At 35.8% G+C, this 19,076-nt stretch overlaps 1 protein-coding gene across 1 annotated transcript; it reads left to right on the top strand.

Moving 5' to 3' along the window:
• The first annotated feature begins 17,151 nt into the window (after nt 1–17,151).
• Nucleotides 17,152–18,546, top strand: LOC112778074 (serine/threonine-protein phosphatase 7 long form homolog). Its single transcript, XM_025822440.1, has 4 exons — nt 17,152–17,214; nt 17,296–17,819; nt 17,936–18,023; nt 18,121–18,546. The coding sequence occupies exons 1-4, from the start codon at nt 17,152–17,154 to the stop codon at nt 18,544–18,546; spliced, it is 1,101 nt and encodes a 366-aa protein (XP_025678225.1).
• Nucleotides 18,547–19,076: the final 530 nt, after the last annotated feature.

The raw sequence follows: 19,076 nt of genomic DNA, 5'->3' as shown, positions 1-19,076 counted from the left end.
GGGAATTTGCCTGGTTTTAAGGGTTTAAAGGTAAAACCTTTGAAAATCCCATGATTTATGTTCAAGAAGGCTAAAACATGAGAGACCCCAACGATTTATGCATAACTTTGTCTAAGCTATAAAACCTAGTTGATCGCAATGTTTCTAGTGAGCCATTTTAAAGAAAAAAAAGATCTCAAACCATAGCAACGATTTATATTTTGAGCTAGTTAGAGAGTTTGGTGGGGCGCACCACACAATGGAATGCTGCGATGGATTACCCGGATCAACTATACCGACTAAATGGGATTGTTAAAACATAAACGAAGAGGTTAAAAATGTTAAAATTTTTTCTACTTCTGTCTTGACTATGATAAATGTGACGATAGTGTGAACTTTTGATGCTAGAAAAAATCTGTATAGTTGTGTTTGATTTTAACACATTGTATAATCAGTGAATGTTAGATAAAGAAATAGATGAAACAACTCACACTATTGGTAAAAATCTAAAAACATGTACATGGTTGGATATTTATTTTAAAGATGAGTCGATGTGTTGTTACTATAAGGAAGCAGCAAAAGATGCCATTACAAGAGCGCATCATCCCTTATCTATTTAAACTGTTAGATTGTATCATGTTGCTAAGCTTCACGATTACTGGTTTAAACTTAATGAGGCTCTTATTAGTGTATTTATAAAGAGATGGCGTCCAGAGATCCATACTTTTCATATGCCTTTTGGAGAATGCACAATCACATTACAGGATGTTGCCTACCAGTTTGGACTTCCAATAGATGGTGGGGTTGTGAGTGGTTGTTTGTCAGAATTTGAGTTGTACATGCTCAAAGGAAGACCAATATGGGTATGGTTTCAGGAGCTATTTGGTGAGTTTTCTCCTAATAAATATATTCACAAGTACACCGTCTATCAGACTTAGTTCCAGTAGAAATTTGTGGTTCTCCCGTCGGATGCCAGTAAAGATACTGTTAGAATTTATGCTCGAGCATACATTATGGTGCTCTTGTCTACTCAGTTGTTCGGAGATAAATTTGGTGCTTGAGTACACATCCGCTGGTTGCCCTATGTTGCAAAGCTGGATGAGTTGGGAAGGTATAGTTGGGGCTCTGCCATGTTGGCATGGTTGTACCGCTGCATGTATCGTATTGCCAACCAAAATATGGTGCAGTTAGCTGGTCTGTTAACCCTTCTGCAATCATCAATATTTTGGCATTTTCCTAGATTTAGCCCACGTGGTTATGATTTATTTGTTTGGCCATTAGTCTCGAGGTAATTTTTTTCGTTCAATTTTCTATTTAATGTGATTGTTCATTTTTTTTTTATATTTCATTCACAATGGTAAGATAATTGTATTACAGGTGGAAGGAATTTAGCCCTTCATATCATGAGAGAGAACCTAGGTTAGTTCACACTAGATTGAGGCTGAATATATTGCTATCTACTGAAATAAGTATATAGTTTGTCATTCATATAATGATAGCATAGAGTTAAATATTATATAGTTGTAACATAAATCATATATGCATTAATAGTTTCTGTGGAGGCCGTATGATGTCCCAAAGGAACAAATCGTTATGGATCCCGCTATCTTTGAGCAGGGACATCATATATTATGGTGTTCTGTTATTATCCCGATCTGTTTTGTTATTATTAAGTGGCATCAGGTTGACCGTGTTATACCTTAGTTTGGAACTACTGAGAACTCTTGACATTGATTTTCTTATATCAAAGGATAGGAGGGGTGGAGATCATTGGTTCCTTTTATATCATTTGAAGTGGCACAAGTTTTGGGAGCACAGAGAACAGGCAGTTCTACACTTTGATCTTGTCCCTGATCCCGGTTTATTGGCGAATTTCATGGATTGGTGGCACCGAGAGGCACAAAGATTTCTATCATCAGAGGATGTTTTCGAAGACCCTTGAACAGTTGGGATTCCTCTGGAGATTGCGCCTTGGAGTGTAGGCAACCTCCTTCTCGAGTTGATGCACCTAATATGCCTGATAGGCAAAGTATAGAGCGTCGTCAGTGAGTTGGGACTCGTGCTAATGACAGAGACCATAGATTACAAGTCATCATCGCTCTATAATTCAAACGAATCGTGTAAGATCTGAGAAAATTAATTAGTAAATTGATTCATTAAAACTACGTTAATTGGGATCAAGGCATTCGAAATATGTAAAAATATTAGAATCTATAATTTAGAAATTTAATGATAAAATTTGAATTAAGAAAATTAAATTAAGCGCGAAAATATAATTATTTTGGAAAAAACGTGTACCGGCATTAAAATTAGTTGTACCGGCTTAATTTTATCCAATACTGCGAGTGAAAAAATTAAAAATGTGAAAAATGATAAGAAAAAATATTTAGAATGGAACCCAAGCACTTATCTTAAAGGTCTTGACCCAAAGTTAGGCCAAAAGGTTAAGAAAATAAATTGAGCCACACTTGGGCCCAAGACCCATGTAGAGAAAGAAGAGAAGAGAGAAGTGAGAGCAAAACCTTAGCTTCATCACATTCAATTTTCGATTGCCGCATCGTTTGCAGCCACATGAAGCCTATCTCCTCTTTTTCAATTCTATCCGATTGGTTTAGAAAATAACTCGAAATCCTAGCTTCAGTTTCTCATTCAAGTCTGAATTCGTGTTTTGAGCTCGGATATTGAGGATTTTTAGTAATTTTGATGTTATAGGAGTTCTCTAGCTTGTGTTCTTGGTGGTTTCCATCACCAATTTCAGTGAGTAAAGGTAAGGACTCCTTTTCTCATCTTGGTTCAACAATTTATATGAACCATAGTTTTGACATTGTGCCAAATTGTATATGGTGTTAGATTGAGTGATTGAAAGATTGACTTGGTGAAATTTGGAAGGGAAAGATTGGAAGCTTGAAATTTGCGACATTAAGGTATGTGTTTAAGTTTTGGTAAATTACCATGTAATGTGACATGAAAGCCTAGGCTAGTGGACTTAAGATTATTGTTGAATTATTGTGGTTGATTGTTTGGTTTAGAGAAAATTGTAATATATATTGGTAAGATTGAAATTGTGTTGAAATAAAATGTAGTTTGATTGTTATAATGGTATTAGATGTGGAATTGGGCCGTAGGCCATGATTGGGTGAGAAATCTCCTATGTGGTGAATTGAGGTAAGTGGTGTGAATTATTGCATGAGATTGAGTATGTATGTTGAAGCTTTGATTGAGAATTTGGATATATGAATGTTATATGTTGTTGAGAATGGATATAGTCGATGGAATGTGTTAAATAAGTTGAAAATTGGTTGATTAGGCTTGGAATAGTTGAGGATAGATAAATGAGTATTTGGAATGTGCAGAAATGGTTTTGGAATAGTTTAGTATTGAATTGAGTTGAGAATTGAGAAAATGGAAGAATTATGATAAAAACATATTTTTAGCCAATTTCAACGGGCTATAACTTAGTGCTCGGAGGTCGGATTTGAATAAAATGTCTCAATTAAATCTAGTGGAAAGATATTTAAAACCATCTAAGAATGAAGAAAACAAAACTTTGTAGTGAAAATTATGAATGATTGAAAATTGAAGTTTAAAAACTGAAATTTGAATGTTGTAGAAAAACCAAAACTTCTGGTATGTGTGAGCATGCATATGGTTGTATGCACGCACAAGTCAGAACGGGTGTCAAGGCTTGTGCATCCACACAAGGGGTGACACACGCGCGAGAAGGAATTTTACAAGTGCGTACGTACAATTGGTCATGCGTACGCACAAGCTGGAAAACGCTTCTAATTTGTGTGCATGCACAAGGGTGATGCGTACGCACAAGTCCTATTTTCTCACATAATCTTTGTTTTTGATTATTTAGCTTTCTCGGTAAGCTTGTAAACTTCCGTAACCCCTATAATAAGTATAGAGACAGTGGATTAGAGGATAGAAAGTGTTGGGAAGGAAATTATTGAATCGAAATGAGTTGTAAGTGAATGAAAAGATGAGTTGATATGATTAGATGATGAAAATGAGTTTGATTGATATGATACCTGCCTGGATAGATGCAAGGGTTGTGGCTTTATCCCACTTGCTCTAGGTTGATATTTGAGTTGTCTGGGTAGATGTAAGGGTTGTGGTTTGTCCCACTTGTTTCAGGTTGAGATTTGAGACACTTTTTTGACCCTCTGTCGCAAGATGTGGCCGTGCACTTAGACTTTCCTGGATGATACTCCCAAGATAAGGTGAGCAAGGCACACCCCCTAGCATTAATTTGAGAATCATGCATGATATTGATGAATGAATGAATATGAATACCCCTTGGAGATGCGCGCACCTAAGGACTGTACAGGGTTCGCTACCGAACATGTTGGGTTTTGGCTTATAACCGACAGAAGAGCTCATTGGCTGTAAGGCATGCATGCATCATTTGTATTTGTGTGTATTGATTGGGTGTTCATCTTGTGTTTAGCTTGCCTTGTTGAATAATTGTATTTATATGTTATTTGAGCTAATTACTTTATCTGTTCTCTCTATTTTTGTATTCTTTGTATTATTTTGTATGTGTTTGAACTACTAGGAGATCTCTTATGCTGTCAATGGTGGCGCTGAGGGTTGTTCTTGATGCGATGTGGTGAATGGAGTTTTGTGAAAAATTGAGAATAAATAGATAGATTAGAATTCCTTAACTAAGTTTTTATTTTCTGGTTTAGTAAGAACCCTAGACTTGGATCAATGAAACTTTGAAGATTAAGATTGCTTAGAGAGTTCCTGTTACCTTATATTGTATCGATTCGACACTTTTACCTTACTGAGAACCGGTGGTTTGGGTTCTCACCCATATATTATTTCTATTTTTCAGATGCATGTCCTAGCGTTCCTCAATGAGCCGAAGTTTTATCTGGAAGATGGCGAAGAAGACTTTTTGCTTCTGTTTTGATTTTAGATTCTCTTCTTCTTTTGGAAAAACTCATTCATTTTGAAAACTTGCCTTTAGAGACTTTTGATGTGTATAAAAATGTTTTACTATTGTAACTCTAGCCGGTCTAATCTTCGCAGGCCGAGACTAGCAGATATTTATATATACTTATATATGTCTCTTTATCCTTATTCTTTCTTCAAGCTTTTAATTATCTAGTTTTCTGACACGCTTATATATGTTATCGAGTGTGAACGATTGGCAAATTGTCTTTTTATTCGAGGTTTAAATCCTTTTTACAGGCTTCTAGTTTAATATCTCCTTTTATACATAAGTATTTATATCTCAATCTTGTGTCATAGTACCAAACCCTCATTGAATTATGACTTAAGTATAAAGATTTGAAAGGTAGGGTGTTACAAATCAAACTTTACAAATCCTTGACTAACTGCAATTGGAATCCTATATAACTGACTCGCTCTCTTTTTCCCAACTGACCTAGTTTTTGTAGAATATTATTCGATAACTTTACAAATGTCATTGATGTCCTTATAAATACAGCAGATGGCTTCCTCTTACCGATAAAAGTAACACCTTTTCTAGTCTCTCCTTGCAATGTATAAGTGCTAGAAAACTATCTTTACTATCACCCATTTCTTAACTCTATAACACTACCATCGTGTCTCGAGCTATTTATGCTTTTGAGTTGTTTTCTGGACAACTATAAGTCATTGCCTTTCTTATTATTTTAACCATATAGAATAAATCGTTGGTGTTTAATGTATTTTCTTCTAATTATACCTAAATTATAGGAATTTTCTGGTTTTGGTATGTTACTTCATAAATCATGGAAGTATCTCATGTTTTACGCTTTTTGCTTTAAAATCCAATTACTTCCCACACTTTATACTCAACAGGACGTTTTTTTGCACTCTAGAAATTTATAAACATGAATCATTGTAATCCTCATGGTTTTATATTTTTTTTGAATCAGTAGAAGGCTAACGATTTAAATAAAATTTGGAAGGACAAAAATGTTGTCCTTTCTTATTTAGGACAATCTGATTAGTTTTGAAACTTAGTTTATTTAAGTAATTTGTCCTCAATATAAATGTTGAAATATAAAATAGACATTAAATAAATTAAATAATACGTATATTTATATACAAATATATATATATTGACAAATTTAATTTAATAGTTGATTTTTTTCACATAATATTTCTATTTTTATTTATATATTTAAAAAATATATCGAGAATTATTCACTTATTTTCATAATAAATAATATTTTAAATTTGAATAATTTATTAACTAGTATATTTATAACTATTTTATATTTATTATATCATACATTCAAGTATTTATTGAAAAAAATATTAATATAATGAATATCACAACAATAAAAAATTAATTTTAAAAACATATTGTATGAAATTTTTTTTAAGACAAATAAGTTTTTAACTAATTTGACATCAAAACTAAGTCGTTTAGTCTGAGTAAACACGAATAAATAAGTCCCTGACTAATTTAAGTATGACATTTAATATGTCAATTCATCACCTTAACGTGTTAGCTAGTCAATTTTCATCATGAGTTAATAAAAAAGATGATAAAGAAGTTGCTTTGTCTCACAAAAGAAAAGATAAAAAATCAAAATAAACTTTTTTTTCGAAAAATAACTATTTGTACCTATGAACTTTACAATCGCTGACAAAAGTACCCATCAAAGAAGGAAACTAACGTTGTAATAAAATTTCCAAACTTTAAATTTTTGTTGACTTTTTAATAAAATTTTCAAATTATCCCCACCCTTTATCTTCAACCTCAACTTCACCACCATCTCTTCTTCCCTAAATCGCAAACTTTCACATCCATCCATTACCACCCTAACCACATTTTTTATTCTCAACTCCTGTATAGTTTTAGGAGAAGAAGAGAAAAAACAGAAAATAGATGACAATTACAACTTAAAAACTGAGTTCTAATGGGGTGGTGGCAGTAATTTGGTACTTTTGGGACTGAAAGGGGAACAAAAATGAGAATGAGATGGGGTTTCTAAAGTTAAGCTTCTGCATTCGAGTTTCTTCAAAGAAAAAGCCTTTGATGAACGAGAACTTGAATCTTTGGTTCCAAGAATTGCTACAGGGAAGGAGGACTCTCTTGTCTGTTACTGGAAGAGCTTCTCGGAGAAAAGAACTATTCCTCTTCTTCATCTTGATTCTCCTTATGCTTTTCGTCCTTGTCTTCTTCACTCTGCCATGGCCACAAATTTTGGCAAGACAGGAGAGGCAGTGGTTTTAGTTTCAGTAAGTCACTCAATTTCTAGTAAGGCGGCACCATCAAGGTTCTAGTGGTGCTATTGGAGCTTGAATCTGATGGATCTGAACTTGCCACCATGTCGAGGTAGAGATAATCTGTGTGCGGGCTTGAAGCGATGCTGGGACTGCCATGGAGCTTGGGATGGGTGCCGTTGGAAGTGGCAGTGTTGTGTGGGAACAAGTAGATTGCTTAGAGGCTTTATTGTTGTTTTCGTCTCACACGGCATGGAAAGATTGTGGCGGTAGTGGTGGCGGTAATAGAGGAGCAGAGAATAGAAAAGGTGATTAAGGTGGTGATAATGGAGGAATGTGAAAGCTAGAGATTTAGGGAAGAAAAAGTGTTGGTAGAGGTTGAAGATAAAAAGGGTGAGGGTAATTTAAAAATTTTATTAAAAAGTCAACAAAAATTTAGAATTTGGATACTTTTGTCGAATAAAACCCATCTTTAATAAGTACAACATTAGTTTTCTTTTTTAGAGAGTACTTTTATCAACGTTCGTAAATTAAGTTTATGAGTACAAATAATTATTTTTTTTTAAAATAAAAATTATATTATCTTTCATAAAAATGGATAATCATTGAGTTAACATTTCATTATTTTCTTTAATAAAACCAAATGACTTAATGGCCTCATTAAAACATCGATTTTCACTCTTCGGATGTTGTTTAAAATCATAAATGGAGGATGCCTACTATAGTGCAGAGCTATGATGCATGGATATTAATACATGTACTGAATACAATATGATACAGAACATGTGAATACACGAATTTTAAATTTTTATAAGCATAAGCATACGATATATATAAAGTATTTTTTAGATAAATGATCATACTATTTTGATATTTTATTGATATTAAAATATAAATTATTATTTTTTAACTATTTTTAATATTTTTTAATTATATAAAATATTTAAAATATTTTTATTTTAATAAATAATAATATATACTATTTTTAAATTTATTTCAACAATATATATTAAAAATAAGATTGGATATATTGACACGTGATGATATTTAAGTGTGTCTGAGTATGTCTGGCGAAAATTTTTTTTTTATTATTAAGACACAAGTAGATAGAGAAAATATCATAGTTATTAAAATCGGACCGAATCGGCCAGTTTGACCGAAAAATCGATAAATTGGACTCAATTATATTTTATTTTAAAGTCACTCATTTTTAAATCAATTATATTTTATTTAATTATAAATTTATTAAATATATACAAATTAAAAAGATAAACAAAAAAATTTATTAATCACAATTTATTTTTTCTTTTCATGATTATATGGTATCTATTAATATTATTTTTTCAATAAATACTTGTAGTATATAATAATAGGTAAAGATTCATATGCAGTTGTCTTCATATGAAGTTGATAGTTGAAAATTGTTAGATGATATTTAGTCAAACTTATCAAATCATCTAACGGTTCTTAAATATCAACTTCACATGAAAATAACTGTATGTGAGTTTTTACCTATAATAACATAATAATAAAATAAATATAAACTAATTAATAAAATATTAAAATTCGAAAATGATAATTATTTTTATAAAAATAAAATAAAATACTTATAATAAAAAATAATTAAATTTTATATAATTATTTAATTATACCGGATTAATTGGTTCGACCAGTGATCCATCAGTTGAACTGATGACCCAGTGACCCAGTAACCTAACCGATTCGATCACCGATTCGATTCTGACAACTATGAAAAATATGCATATCGGATAAATGTCGATCAGTGTCTAATTGTCTATCTAAAATGTGTCTGTAATTCACAATTGAAGAAAAAAATAATAAAGAAATAATTTTTTGTTATGAATGATTAAATAATTATCACACAAAATATATCATTTTATTTTTGAAAGAAAATTAAATCTTCTTCTTCATTCTATATATACAAAAACTTTTTCCATGTAGGCTTGCCCTAAAATTAGAGGTGGAAACATGCCAGGCCAAACCAGGCTTTACTCTTAACAGGCCTGGCCTGTCATGTAGTTGATTGGCCTGAGCTTGGCCTGTAGCCTGCTATAGGCTTTTTTCAAAGTACTAAACTTGGCTTGTTATTCAACCTGACTTGGCCTGAAACCTGTTAAAAGACCTGTTATTTTTTTTACAAAAATAAAAATATTATTTAAAAACATTATTTTTTAATAAACATATTTATATATAAAATGTCATATTTAATATTTATAAGAATTTTTAAAATTTAAAGTATTTAAAATATACAAAATTATTTATAATTAAATATAATAAATTTAAAATATCTCATTATTTTGTTAATAATAAAAAAATTATTTATATATATAATTATATATTGAAAGGTCCAGACAGGCCTGACAGGTCAGGTCAGGCTAATTAGTGAACTTGGATTTGATCTATTAACATAATAAAACTTTTATAACAACCTGAATCTGTGCTTATTTTATAATAGATCAGATCAAACTAGATCAAATACAGACCAAACTGCAGGTCTCTGGCAGGCTGCCTGGCCTTTCTCCATTCCTAGCTAAAATGGAGATCTTAAACATGCTTGGCCTGATTAATGAATAATTGAATGTTTTTCTCAATGTATTCATTTATGGGCTTTGACATCCAATTGTTTAATCGATAATATTAAAAAAACTAAAAAAAAAATAACCTGAATTTATTTTATTTAATATTTATTAATTATTATAACAATTAATAAATATTACATAAAATAAATTCTAACTGATTTAGCTAATATTTTTTGGTTAATAAATATTTTTGTTGTTTAATTTAACCTCATAATAATACTACGTTGCAATAAATAAGAAGCATTATCCGTATGTGCTGCAATAAGCCAATACCAAACAATATTCTTACCAATTTTTATTTTCCGGTCGTAATATAGTTTTTGGTGATTGGCTCGGTCCGTAAAGCCAACCAGACTAAACCCGCCACGATACAAGAGATAAGCCCAGACGCCCAACGAGCCTACACTAGCTATGCCTGAACCTAATTCATGAATAGGTATCCCCAGCACCCCTCTTCAGAGAATTGCTAACAATACCCATCCCTCTAATGCATATAAATTTAAAAATTGTAATAAGTATATCATCAATGTAGCCCACTTTTCATGCCAACCCTTTATCCCCCTTTATTTAACCCAGTTCCAATAGCCCATGTTATCAATATAGGGATATTTTGAGCCCCTTACTCTCAACCTTCCCTTTTTGTGTGTTCGGGCTACTCTTCCCGTGGATTATTCCCAAAAATGTATCAAACACGGTGTGTTTTCTCTTGCAAAGCTGCAAGTCATCATGTCCACAAAAACAAAAAAGATGAGAGTCGTTTATACATTATAGTTTATATTCAAGCAACCTAACTAAGCATAGCAGCTACTATGACAAAAAAAAAAAAAGCATAGTAGCTACTGCATGGACTGACTTCGATTTCGTCTAAACAACAACAACAAGCCAATGAGTCTTAGTTTTCATGGTATATCTTTCTCTCTCCATCTCAAAAATCTCAAGCTCAAATTCTATTGATAGTAATTGAGGAGAAAAAATTTGATAAGTGTGTAAGAAGTGTATAGATATATTTAGGGATGGCAACAGGTCCCCATGGGGGCGGGGACATGCCCCCCGCCCCCCGCCCCAATATATGTCCCCTCCCCACCCCGTCCCCATGACGGGTAACGGGGACTCCATATCCGCCGGAGACCTGGGTCTCCGCGGATATCCGCGGATTTTTATAAAAATTAATAAAAATTGAAAAAAAATGAAAAAAATTAGAGAAAATCAAAGATAATCCTCAATTGCCATTACAAACATAATATCCATAGTCTTTAAAGACTTAAATAGAAATAACAACAAACATATTACATCCAAACATATCCATAAACAACCAAATATTACATAAACAAGCTACCATATTCATAAACAACCAAATAAAGTACATGACATCACAAAAACATAATTCCACCATCTCAATCTTCCTTTCATCCTGTAATGGTAGTGATGGTAGATTCCGACTTACTTGAATCCTACATCGACAAGAAAACAATTTAAAGTTAAAATCATATAATAACTCAATAAGTCAATAATATAAAAACATAGTGTGTTATATGTAATTTAATAGTTTACTTACGTCAACATCTCCTTCAATATTATGAATTGTGTAGCACTCAAATCCTATGTTAGTTGTGGTGCCAAGTTCATTCCAAAGCCAATCTTGATTACACATTAGAGCCTCTAATGTGTCCGGACGCAACCTACTACGATGTGGTGTAACAAATCGACCACCCGTACTAAATGAAGATTCAGAGGCAACGATAGAGATAGGAATCGCCAAAAAATCCCTAGCAATAGCTTGCAAAGTAGGAAACTTCGCCCCATTTGACTTCCACCAATTTAAGATATCAAAATCATGTTCAGTTTGTGGTACCGGTCTCTCTTCAAGATAATAATCCAACTCACTCTTTGTATCAATAAATGCGGATTCCTCACTTACATGTGCAGCAAAATCAGCTTGCCAATCTTCATGACTGAACTTCCTCCCCTTTGAATTTGAAGGAATTGATGGTGGTGGCGGCATATCTAATTGAGCAGCTTGGTCTCTTTCTCTTCCCTTTGTTGCATATTCTAAAACTAAATCTTGCACTACCCTTTTCACTTGACCAATTACAACACATGCCTCCGTCTCACCATATATTTTACGAAAAAAGAAATTCAATAAATACATCTTGTACCTAGGATCCAAAAGAGTCCCAATAGCCATAACTATATTAATCACACCCCAATACTTTTCAAACTTAGTTATTATACTAGTAGCCATCATTTCAATTATCTCATTTCCACAATTTTTCCACTCCATCAAAGCCAACTTAATCACACAAACCTTAGGAAAATAAAGATTTGATGTAGGATAAGTTGTTCCAGAAAACAATTCAGTCACATCAAAGAATATCCTCAATCTTTGAAAAATCCCATCCGCCATATCCCAATCCTTCTCACTAGGCAAAGATTTATATTGACTCTCACGCAATGACAATCTTTCAAACACATCTCTATACATAATTGCAACTTCAAGCATCAAAAATGTTGAATTCCACCTAGTTTTACAATCAAGACAAAGATTTTTTGTGTAGGGTATTTTAATTTGTGCACATGTTTCCTTAAATTTTTCTTCTCTTTTAGGTGTTGCAGTCCAATAATGAACACTATCCCTCACCCTTTCAATAGCATGTGAAATAAGTTGTAACCCATCCTTGACAATCAAATTTAATATATGCGCACAACATCGCATATGAAATAATTTATCACCCAAGATAAAGTTTCTATGTGACATTTTAGTCAAAATATTCTCAATCATAACGTCATTAGTACTGCAGTTATCAACAGTCAAGGTGGATACCTTCCTATCAAGATTCCAATCCATCAAACAATCTACAAGAACCTCTGAAAGTACCTCAGCCGTGTGGGGAGCCGGCACATATATAAACCTGTAATGATAATTTAGTACAATTATAAACAAGACAGCTTTGCAATTATATATAAGACAGCTTTGCAATCATATAAACATTCAAAAGAACCTATAATGATAATATTATTACCTCACAAGACGGCTTTGCAATTTCCAAGAATCATCAATGTAATGAGCCGTGATAGCCATATAACCTTTGTTTTGGTTGCTTGCTGTCCACATATCAGTTGTAATTGTAACTCGACTTTTATTACGCTAAAGGACATTCATTGTCTTCGATCTCTCATCATTGTAGAGCTTTAAGATGTCATTCTTTAAAGTGTTGCGAGTAATCACCTTGAAGAGAGGTTGCAAAGCATTGCAAAATCGTCGAAACCCAATGTGGTCCACAATAGATAACGGATACTCGTGAAGACAAACCATAACTGATAACTCTTTCCTTGCATTTTCTTGGTCGAAGGTATATGCACCAACCACAACTGTTTCCCCACTAGTTGTTGGAGTTGTCTTCATCATACATTGTCTTATATCTCTAGTGGTGCGGAGCTTGCAGCTTTTGAAGTGATCACGTAAGTGCGAAGTACCTTGTTTTGGGTCACCAAGTAGCTTCGATTTGCAATAATTACATTCAGCCTTTAATTTTCCCTTGAATTCCACAATCTTAAAGTGATTCCACACTTCGGAGGTTAACTTCCTCTTTCGAACACCACTTGTAGAATTTGTCGTTCCTTCATTAGTAGTTGCGGTATCCGTTGGGGGTTCTTGAGGTTGAGATTGAGGAGCCTCTTGTGTAGTTTGAATATTAGTGCCTATAGATTCTTCCGATGGAGTACTCTTCTCAAGAGTATTGCTCAATGCATCCAAAAAAGACATTCTATAAATCATGAAATATAAATCATGAATCAAATTCACTTTAATCCCAAATCAAATAAAATGAAATCTGTTATGCTTATAATGCCTACTCTGATGCTTATAATAAATAAATATATATGTTATTAATCTCCTCAACATTATGCTTATAATGCCTACTCTTATGCTAACTTTCTTTATACATGACAATCCATCATTATCATTGGTAGTATTAGGAGAGTGCACGCTAAGGACAAACACTCCACATTCACATGACTTTTGGCTCAACTAAATTTGAAGTTTCTATCTAATCCACATATATGAATCATTCCAAGCAAACTATTTAAAAAAATTAAAATTAGGCATTCAAATAAGTATGCATCTTTATGAATCAAATTCACTTTAATCCACGTATATGAATCATTGCAAGCGAACTATTTAAAAAAATTAAAATTAGGCATTTAAATAAGTATTCATCTTTATGAATCAAATTCACTTTAATCCCAAATCAAATAAAATAAAATCTGTGAGTTACAATTTGTGAGTTATTATTAAGTAATAATCTTAACAAAATTGCATGTCGAAAATAATCCCTATTTTAAATTTATGAATAAAAATTTTGGTACTGTTTGGTTTATTTATTTATTTTTGTATTGTTGTAAGTTGAAGAACCAGTACCAGTAGTTATATTTCTGTGCAGTGTGCAAGATAGGTGCTAGCAGAGTACCACAATTCCCCAAATATAATAAAAAAAATCAAAATCAGAATACCAAATTTAGAATAAAAAATTTAGAACTCAGAATCAAATAACCCTAAATAGAAATCAGAATCAGAAACCTAATTACCCTAAATAAAAAATTCAGAATCAAATTTAGAATCAGAAATTTAGAACTCATAATCAAATAACCCTAAATAGAAATCAGAATCAGAAATCTAATTACCCTAAATAAAAAATTCAGAATCAAATCAACCCTAAATCAGAAAATTCAAAACTCTAAACCTAATTACCCTAAATCAGAAATTCAGAACCAAATCAATCATAAATAGAACTCAAAAACAAAAATTTCAAAGCCACAAGACTGACTTACCTGACGTAGAAAAGGGGCAGAAGTGAAGAGCCGAAGACCAGCGACGAGGAGAGGACGACATGGCCGCCACAGTGAGATCAAGACCTGCAGTGAGCGACCGAGCCACTTAGGAGTTGGGAGGCGGCACTGAGGAGAGGAGACGCGAAGGAGAGGTCAGAGGAGAGGAGAGGAGACGGTCAGCGGTTGGCGGTCGGCAATGTTCGAGAAGGAGAGGAGAGGAGACGCGGCAGTCAACAGTCGGCGGTCGGCGATGTTCGAGGGAGGAGACGAGACGAGATTTTTCACGGTGAGGACTGAGGAGTGAAGAGAAGAGGAGTTTTTTGTCTCTGAAGGCTGAAGCAGAGTAAAGCATGTATGAGTGTGAGCAGTGAGTATGTGACGGCTAGGTTTTCTTTTTCCAACAATGAATCATATATTATATATACTAAGGGCATTTTTGTCTTTTCATATATACGGGGATTAAACGGGTCTCCACGGGGCGGGGACCTCTACCCCCGCTCCCACCCCGTTTATTATACGGGCCCCGGTCCCCGCGGGTAGAAATTACCCCCCATATCTGTCCTCCAGCGAGTAAATCCCCGCGGGTACCTGTCCCGCCGGAAATTTTTGCCATGCCTAGATGTATTGTGTACTTAAGATTGGAGATTATTCAATTCATATGGAATATTTAGGAAGTTGTCCAATCTATTGACAAAAAAAAAAAAAACAACAAGTGTAAAAAAGAGGCCTTGGTTTTAGAAACCTGAATATTGTAAATGAAGCTTTCATTCCCAAGCGGGGGTGGAACTTGATTAATGACTCGAACTCTTTATGGACAAAGGTAATGATTGGAAAATATGGTGGAGATAATTTACTACGGGGCTGTACATCAAAGGGTGGGGACTCACCCTTATGGAAAACCATGAGCAAATTATGGGCAACTTTGCCCCAGAATGTTGGACACAATATTAGGGATTTAGGGTGTACATTAAAAAATTAAAATGTGGTTAATTGATTAAAAAATTATATTTACATTTTAGTTAATTAATTTAATAAAATAATTTTAAAATTATATTTATATTTTTTAAAATTGTTTAACCAAAATCAAATTTAAAAAATTCGATTTTTAACTGATTAACCAAAACCAAAATTAAATTTTAAAAAATTATAATTTTTTAAAAAAATCGATTTTTCGGCCAAAAATCGATTTTTATCCAAAAATCTATTATTTTTTTAAAATTTCTTTTATTTTATAACTGATTAAAAATTAATTTTTAAATTTTATAACTGGTTAATAATCAGTTTTATCATATAAAATCAAGGGTAAAAAACCCTAATAAGCCAACGCTGGAAATGTGTAACGTAAATACGCCAAACTGAAAATCGTTTCAGCAATAAGCCAGAAGCTATTTTAATGTAATTCGAACCAGGTTGGTTCGAACTACGAACCTTAGTAATTCGAACCAGGGTGGTTCGAATTAGGTGGAGAGGAGCTTTGAATGTAATTCGAACCAATGTGGTTCGAACTACTACCACAAGTAATTCGAACTCACCTAGTTCGAACTATAGGCAATTGTGCAATGTATGTAATTCGAACCAAGCTGGTTCGAATTACCCTTGGCGTGCTCCTTCATAAATCGAACTAAGCTGGTTCGAATTAGGGGTGATTCGGCTATATAAGGAGTTCGAATCACCCTCATTCGAACTATTATTCCTTCCCCCTACCCCACCAAATCTCAGAGAAAACGACCCAGATTCTCTCCGAGGAAGACCTGAACGGAATACTCTGCTGATGGGGGACAATCCGGCACGGTTATATCGCTTGGACGGAGTCGCTCATATAGCCGGGGTCATCAACGACGAGGTTAGTACGGAAATATTTTTGATTCTAGCCGTAGTTGTGACTTAGTGGTTTTGCATGTGGATTAGATGGTGGTTTATGTTAGTGGTTTATGTAGGTGGTTTATGTTAGGGGATTTTGTTGGTGGTTTATGTTAGTGGTTTAAGTTAGCGGTTTAAGTTAGTGGTTTATGTTAGTGGTTTACGTTGGTGGTTTAGGGTAGTAGTTTATGTTAGTGGTTTAAGTTAGTGGTTTAAGTTAGTGGTTTCTGTTAGTGGTTTATGTTGGTGGTTGATGTTACCGATTTTTGTGAGTGGTTTATGCAACCGGTTTATGTGAGTGGTTTAGGGTAGGTGGTTTTCGTTAGTGGTTTTATGTTGGTGATATGTTTGACTTGTTTGATTGTAGTTGTTTTACGCTAGATGTTTTATGTAAACCAGTTTAGTTAAGGTTTTTCTTGTTAGTAGATCCCGTTAAGCCGGTTTATGTTAACGGTTTAGTTGTGCGGTATATGGGTTTGTTTTCCAGTTGCTTATCTTTCATGTAATGTTATGCGGTTTTATTTAGCAGAATTGTTTGTTGATGATTTATCGTGTTGCTTACGGTTGTGGTCGGTTTTTAAGCTGACTTTAACTATGCGGTTCATTTCATGCGCAGCCCCAGCGATGCAATAGGAGCATGCGGCGGCAGCAGGGCATGCGACTTGATGACAGATACGTTCCGTACTTGCAGATGGCAGGTCTATACCATCTTGCAAGGTTGAACGACCGATGGTTCCGGCTAGACGAGGCCCTTGTCAGAGCATTCGTGGAGCGATGGCGTCCCGAGACGCACAGGTTTCATATGCCGTTCGGAGAGTGCACTATCACACTCCAGGACGTGGCATACCAGCTGGGTTTGCCAGTGGACGGCCGTTACGTGAGCGGGTGCCTGTCAAAGTTCCATATATACATCGAGGGTGGCCGCCCAGCCTGGGTCTGGTTCCAGGAGTTGCTTGGAGTTATACCTCCTCCTAGTCAGGTTAAGAAGTACGCAGTGAACTGCAGCTGGTTTCAGGAGACTTTTGGTGAGTGCCCTGAGGATGCAGATGAGGAGACTGTGCGCCGATATGCCCGTGCGTACATCATGATGTTGTTGGGCACGCAGCTGTTTGCGGACAAGTCCGGGAACCGGATTCACATCAGATGGCTTCCGTACGTAGCGAGGCTGGAGGAGCTTGGTACCTACAGCTGGGGTTCTGCAGCACTGGCTTGGTTGTACCGGTGCATGTGCCGAGTGGCGAACAGACATGTCGTCAAGTTAGCGGGCCCGCTTCAGCTACTTCAGTCTTGGATCTTTTGGCGCTTTCCTCGATTTAGGCCTGCAGGATATGAGACGTTCAGCTGGCCGTTGGCCTCGAGGTACTAGAAACGGCCTTATCTATTTCAATTTTACACACAACACTGCATTTCATTAATAGTCTATTGCATACTCTAAATACATATTTCAGTTGATGTAACACATGTGTATGTTGCAGATGGTCAGGTTACAACCCTTCCGGGAGTGAGAAGGGTCCTAGAGTGGCGATGTGGAGGCTCAGGATAGACCGGTTACAGGATAGGGAGGTGAGTATGCAAGTTAACAAATGTCCTTTTATAAGCAACCTTTTCGAGTTGGTTCCAACAATTGCCCTGACAAGGGTGGGTTCCTTCTGTTGTGCAGTTTATATGGATGCCGTACAGTAGCCCCGACGTACTTCAGGTTCTGCATCCGGAGGTTTTGGAGCCTCGGCATATGGCGTTGTGGCGCTCTGTGACCGCGCTGATCTACTTTGCTGTCATAGAGTGGCATCAGATAGATCGTGTTCTTCTGCAGTTTGGAGGGGTACAGCCCCCTCCGCTTCCCGCCCTGAACATCGACTTTCTGATGTCCAAGGACGGGAGAGGTGGCGATCGGTGGTTCCCGTCTTATTTGCAGAAGTGGCATCTCTACTGGGACTCTCGTCAGGAGAGTGTGCTGAGGTTCGACGTTGTTGCCGACCCCGGACCGTCGCATGAGTTCCTTGAGTGGTGGAGTCAGCATGGGAAGAGGTTCTTATCTCCGGACACGCAGTTGGGGGATCCGAGAGCAGTTCCGATTCCAGTTTAGGCGTCACAGCGGGGTCCAAGGCGAGTTCCTGACATGGATCGTCCTGAGGACGTGCCGGACAGGCGTAGGGTTGAGAGGAGGATGGGTGTGGGGACACGGCGGAGCCAGCGTGAGTTTAGGTGGCCTGATCATGCTATGGACGATGATCACGACGCCGGTCCCGTTAGAGGCGGACGACGATTCCAGGGAGGTAGGGCGAGGGGGCGTGCTAACCGTGGGGACGACGACGATGATCAGCATGGGCATGTTGGCGGGGGTGGTTCAGGTGCTGTTCCAGCTGCGGGTACTAGCACACACGATGGCGGTCATGGGGGTGAGTGGTATGGTACAGGGATGGGTGACGGGGCTGACACGGGTGACGCTGGACTTGGATCGGGTCCTCTTGGACATTACTTCGTTGGTGTGCCAGCCGATGACCAGCCTGAACAGGGGGGTACACCTTGGGTTATCCCGGGGCACAGTGGTCAGACTTTATTGGGTCAGACACGCTTGTTGGGGACTTCGGGAGTCCACGCTTCCTAGAGGAGATC

The sequence above is a fragment of the Arachis hypogaea genome, chromosome 19 (assembly GCF_003086295.3).
Source record: "Arachis hypogaea cultivar Tifrunner chromosome 19, arahy.Tifrunner.gnm2.J5K5, whole genome shotgun sequence".
NCBI lineage: Eukaryota > Viridiplantae > Streptophyta > Magnoliopsida > Fabales > Fabaceae > Arachis > Arachis hypogaea.
This window is presented reverse-complemented; position numbering and strand designations above follow the sequence as displayed.

What these genes read in the sequence shown, in the direction of transcription:
- LOC112778074 (XM_025822440.1), top strand. Translation starts at nt 17,152, where the DNA reads ATGGCAGGTCTATACCATCTTGCAAGGTTGAACGACCGATGGTTCCGG. An exon ending in TCCGGCTAGACGAGGCCCTT is followed by an intron (nt 17,215 to 17,295) that starts GTCAGAGCATTC and finishes ATCACACTCCAG; the next exon opens with GACGTGGCATACCAGCTGGG. An exon ending in ACCGGTTACAGGATAGGGAG is followed by an intron (nt 18,024 to 18,120) that starts GTGAGTATGCAA and finishes TCTGTTGTGCAG; the next exon opens with TTTATATGGATGCCGTACAG.